The 5,658-nt window shown below is 35.5% G+C and overlaps 1 protein-coding gene across 2 annotated transcripts in view; it reads right to left on the bottom strand.

Annotated features, from left to right (window-relative positions):
- Window positions 1-573: 573 nt before the first annotated feature.
- Window positions 574-5,658, bottom strand: part of LOC107700653 (DNA topoisomerase 2-beta-like) — a 46,476-nt gene continuing 41,391 nt past the window's right edge. For both annotated transcript variants that reach the window (XM_016502385.1, XM_016502386.1), the window contains exons 32-35: window positions 5,037-5,119; window positions 4,852-4,941; window positions 2,479-2,702; window positions 574-1,084 (exon numbers count right to left, since the gene is read on the bottom strand). In XM_016502385.1, the coding sequence (XP_016357871.1) occupies window positions 932-1,084; window positions 2,479-2,702; window positions 4,852-4,941; window positions 5,037-5,119 (550 nt within the window). In that variant the 3' untranslated portion in view covers window positions 574-931. The remainder of the gene's footprint in view (window positions 1,085-2,478; window positions 2,703-4,851; window positions 4,942-5,036; window positions 5,120-5,658) is intronic.

Raw genomic sequence — 5,658 nt, 5'->3', positions numbered from 1 at the left:
TGGGGTGCTGTGTGTACATTAATGAGGAAAAAAAATTAACTTAAATGATTTTAGCAAATGGCTGCAATATAACAAAGAGTGAAAAATTGAAGGGGGTCTGAATACTTTCCGTACCCACTGTACAGTCAACTCTAAGAGACATGTTGAAGGTTTAGGCATTTTACACAGTACAAATTTATAGGCTATGTTTTTGTTCAATTCTTCTCTTTTTGCTCTGTCTAAAGCAATGTTTTTGTGTCTTTGGAGAACTTTCCTATGCAGAGCAGCTATTTATGGTTCTAGTTATGCGTCACTAGAGTATTATCCATGTAAAACGTCCTCTTATGTCCTTGCATCAATCTTGGCTAACACTTTTTTGTTAAGAGTTGATCTTTTGGATCTAACTTTACACAATTCAAATTTGATCATATTTAACCATCTTAACATGTATAATTGAGTCTGTATCTCCATTCTGAGTTCGTTATTGAAAGCACTATTTAAACGTCAACATTTCTGTGGCAATAAAGCTAAACTTGTCTTGAACCCAACACCACTGAAATGCTATAAAAAGTTCAGGAGACCAACAAATAATTTACATTTCATGTTTATTTCCAAGTCGTCTCAAAAAGGTGAGTCGTCTCTAACGCTGAACCATTAAAATGTGCTAAAGCACAGCAGTCTAAATTTCTAAAAGCTGCTCAGAACAAATACAATTTAATGATAAAAAACAACATTGTCAATGTATCATAACAATAATACCAATAATAATAATATAGCAATAACAATAATAAAAAGAGTAAAACAGCTACACAGTAGAAAGAATTCAACATCACAAGTGAAGAAAAAATAAAATGGAGGGTAAAATGTACAAAATTCTGCAGGGCAGAGGACAGTGAACCTGTTCTTCAACAAGCATTCTTCTGAACTGAGAGAGAGTGTGTGTGTGTGTTTTCTAGTCAAACATATCGTCGTTATCAGATTCTGCAAAGTATTTGACTTCTTTCTTGGCTCGACCGGACCGATCTCTGCCCGAGTCCAGACGGCTGAAGCTGTTCATGCCTGCATCGTCATCATCTTCATCATCAGACGCTGCCTTCTTTGGTTTCTACATGACAACACACACACAACATTGTAAGACACTTCTCCTCATGGGTAACTGCAAGCTCTAGAATTTAGATATTTAGACAATTAGTCAAAAACACAGTTCATACTTGAGTAACAGTGTGCAAAAAACAATGTGCATCACAGTCCTATAGTTTAGAAAATATTGTGGCATCGCCGTTATTTTGACGCTTTAACTGGTACTGGTTTGAGCACAAGCCTGGATTTAATTTTAATATTGTGCTGTAAAGTATAACAATCGCCTGACCGCTGGCGCCCTCTGCAGGACAAAAAGTTCATCCGCCTATTTATTATCATAGTGAAGATGAATTAAGATTTGGACTTTTTGACTACTCTGCATGACTAGTTTGTTTCTTATCAAAGCATTTTCCATTCTTTACACTCTTATAGTTCACATGGATCTACTTTAAAGACTTTATTCACATGAAAAGCCATTGTAACTAATACTATCCAGAACTGTGGCCTGTTAAACATGTTACCAAATCAAATCATTTGTGCTATGTTCTAATGGATGTAATAATACCATGTTTCCCATTCAAAGCCAATCATTCGTTTCAATAATGTGTCAAAGGGTTTTGCATTATTATTTTCAGGGCTGTCAACTGATTAAAAAAATAATCATACAAATTTCTGTCATTTATCGTGAATAACCACACCTAACATTAAAAGTTGTAACCATAAATTTACTTTCACATTGAATATCCAAATGAATGTGGAAACAACTATGAGCAATTGTATAGATTACATGTGACCCTGGAGCACAAAATCAGTCATGAGTAGCACAGGTATTTTTGTAGCAATAGCAATATTATACATTTTATGGGTTAAAATTATACATTTTTCTTTTATGCCAAAAATCATTAGGATATTAAGATCATGTTTCATGAAGATATTTAGTAAATTTCCTACCGCAAATATATCAAAACTTAATTTTTGATTAGTAATATGCATTGCTAAGAACTTCATTTGGACAACTTTAAAAGTGATTTTCTCAATATTTAGATTTTTTTGCACCCTCAGATTCCAGATTTTCTAATAGTTGTATCTCAGCCAAATATTATCCTATCCTAACACACCACACATCAATGGAAAGCTTATTTATTCAGCTTTCATATGATGCATAAATCTGGATTTCAAAAAATTGACCCTTATGACTGGTTTTGTGCTCCAGGGTCACATATATGAGTCTATACTGTAACACACGCCAAACTTCTATTTTTTAAATCAAAATAGCTGAAAATAATTAAACAGCAAATATTAATTTAATATTTTTTTTTCCACCCTTAATTTGTTTATAATAAACATTCACACAAATGCTATTATCCATATTACACAGACGTATCTTACAGTGTTTTCAGTAGAGGATAAATCACTCACCCTGCTGCTGGCAGTCTTTCCAGGCTTCTTCACAGGGCTGTACTCATCCTCCTCTGAGCTCGACTGCTTCCTCTTCCTGCCTCGGCCTTTGCCGCCCCCTTTCGGTGCTGCTGGTGCTTTTTTAGTGCCTGTGTCTGAGTCTGAGTCCCAGAGAGAGGTCTCAGGCTTCTTGGCTTTTGCTGGAGCTTTCCTCTGTTTAGGTGCTGTGTCTGCAGGTTTCTTAGCTGGAGTAACACAACAACATGATTTCAATAGACTGGAAATGAGCTATTCACATTTACTCGTTAAGATTGTTAAGATCTGAGCACACATGCTAGTATAACACATATATGTTCATTTAAGACTGAAACAGGATGTTGCATAAAAAAACATGCTGGGTGAGACCAGGGGCCAGTTGCATGTTAAGACTGTGCCTTAAGAACTAGTTTGACTAACTGGCAGTTAACCAAGTGGATATTAGTCTTTATTATCAGATGCAAATTAGATCAATCTACATTTTTATGTACAGTAAGTGACTTTTGTCTTGCAGAAAAAATTAAGTGTCTAAATTTTAAGACTAGTCTAAGCAGTTTATGCAAGCGGTCACAGATTTTCTCCATCAGGAATTGACTGGCTTGTACGAAGTGTTTGTGCCATTACAGTGATTCTGTGGATTGTGAAATTATTTTACAGGAAAAGACTTCATTTCAGAAAATGCAATCATTCCATAAGTTATTACATTTTGATAAAATACTGCTAGGACAAACTTGGTTACACTTTATTTTAAGGTGTCCTTGTTACAGTGTAATTATAAAGCACTAAATACATTTAAGTACTGAGTAATATAAATTAACTACATGTACTTACTATATGGTTAGGGTTAGGATTAGGGTTTGTTTGGCTTTGGGTTACTTGCATGTAATTATGCATAATTCATTGTTATTATAATAGTAAGTACAGGGTGTCGCCTCTTTCAGCGTCTGTTCTGTGCAGTCAGCGGCAGAGAAGCAGCACATTCAGCTGACCGTACCACAGCAGACTCGTCAGTAAATGAGTACAACAGCGTTTCCAAGCACCTGATGCTTACTGACTGTTTGGACTAAATATGAAATATGAACATAGTTCATATGTTAATATCCACATAGTTTGTTACTCAGATGCAGGCAGTGCACTGCATGTGACAAAAAAGTAATATAGCCAAAAACCTCTGCATAATCGCTCTTTAGTGTAGATGTATGTTGATTTTATCAGACAATGTAGCGATTATAAATCAAGATTTAAGGAGTAAAGTGAGAGTGACTCCTGGTTAACGTAGTATTAATGGGTCGTGTTTAGTCACCATTTATACTTGTTTTATGTATGACAACAGAAAATATATACAGTGGTGGCCAAAATTATTAGAACACTAGTATTTAGCAGCTAAAACATGTTTTTAGGTCAGTTATTTCTATCGTTTGCTGTAGTGTGTCAGTAGGAAATACCAGTTTACATTTCCAAACATTCATTTTGCCATTAATTGTAATAATCCAGCGAGATTCTTGTTTTCTGCACACAGAGATCCGTGATTACATGAAGAAACAGAAGAAACTGAGACAGACTCAATCCAGAAGAACTGTATCTCCAAGACGCTTCAAGAAAACTTCCTGCAAAGCTCCCTAAAAACGATGCACACGTGCACCTAAAGCTGCTTTAAACACATAGGATGCTCACACCAAATGTTGATTTAATTTAGTTAATAGAAGTTAATTGATAAAGAAAATCTATTTATGACAGCATCCTCATTTTACAGTATTTTTACACAAGTGCCTAAAACTTTGAACAGTTCTGTAGCTTTGCAGGAAGGTTTCTTGAAGCGTCTTTGAGATACAGTTCTTCTGGATTGAGTCTGTCTCAGTTTGTTCTGTTTCTTCATGTCACTCCAGACAGACTGATGATGATCAGATCAGATCTCTGTGTGCAGAAAACAAGAATCTCACTGGATTTATTACCAATTAATGGCAAAATGAATGTTTGGAAATGTAAACTGGTATTTCCTACTGGCACTACAGCAAAAGAGAAATAACAGAATTGAAACCATTTTTCAGCTGGTGAACTAGTGTTCTAATAATTTTGGCCACCACTGTACATGGGAACAGCTTTATTGGACATTCAGTTGTATTTCAGTATGTGACAGTTCATAGAGTAGAACAGATCTGAAGACTTGTCTGAACACAAACTTATTATTAAATATGCAAATTATTATGTGACTTCACTTGCTGCCACAAGTTTCACAAATTCCTGTGGGAAACACTGACGTACATGTACCATTTTTCTTTGGCACGGAGTTGTTCACAATAACATGAAGAACACATTAACATTTTGAGTTCATGTTGACTTTTCACTTTCATGTTGTACCTTTTTTAGCTGGAGGTTTGTCAAAAGCAGAACTGCTGGAATATGATGAGAACACTGGATCCCTGTCATCATCGCTGTCTGATTTCACATCTGATGAACAAACACACATTATTAACACATGTACTCATATGTTTAGTGTAGTTGCTTGTTGGCAGAGACACGATAAACCACCACTGGACACATACCGTCATCGCTGCTCTTGTCAGCAAAGGCAGCTTTAGATGACAACACCGTCTCTGGATCCTTCTTCTTCGCTGGTGAAGTGGACCTGAACATGAATTCATTAAAACTGAAATGAGCTGCATTCATATTTAATTGTCACCTTCAGCATAAGAGTAAATGCATAGTTTACTAAATGGGTGGATCTCCCAAAACCTATCAAAAACACACAATTGTCATTATTCTCAAATTCCTGTTAGGTTATCATTATTGTAAAACTACATTTGTTCTTCAAATTATATTAAAACAATTACTAATACTAATACAATTATATTTTTATTTAAATCAGCATAAAGGTAGTACAACTTATAAATGGGTAAAACTTTATTTTAAGGTGTCCTTGGTACACGTTACATGCACTTACTATTATAATAATAATAAATTATGCATAATTATATGCAAGTAACCCTAAGCCAAACCCTAACCATATAGTAAGTACATGTAGTTCCCTTTCAATCGGTCACTCTCGGCGTCACGTCGGATGACCGACGAATTGGGATCTCGCTTAGAGAGACCAATCTACTTCGAGTGTAAACTAAACGAGCCAATGCACATTGGCATGCAATTATTGCATCCAGCTGCCGCTGA

Source organism: Sinocyclocheilus anshuiensis, unplaced genomic scaffold, assembly GCF_001515605.1.
Source record: "Sinocyclocheilus anshuiensis isolate Anshui unplaced genomic scaffold, SAMN03320099.WGS_v1.1 scaffold1360, whole genome shotgun sequence".
Classification (NCBI taxonomy): Eukaryota; Metazoa; Chordata; class Actinopteri; order Cypriniformes; family Cyprinidae; genus Sinocyclocheilus; species Sinocyclocheilus anshuiensis.
The sequence above is the reverse complement of the archived record's forward strand: the minus strand, read 5'-3'. Positions and strand labels throughout refer to the sequence as shown.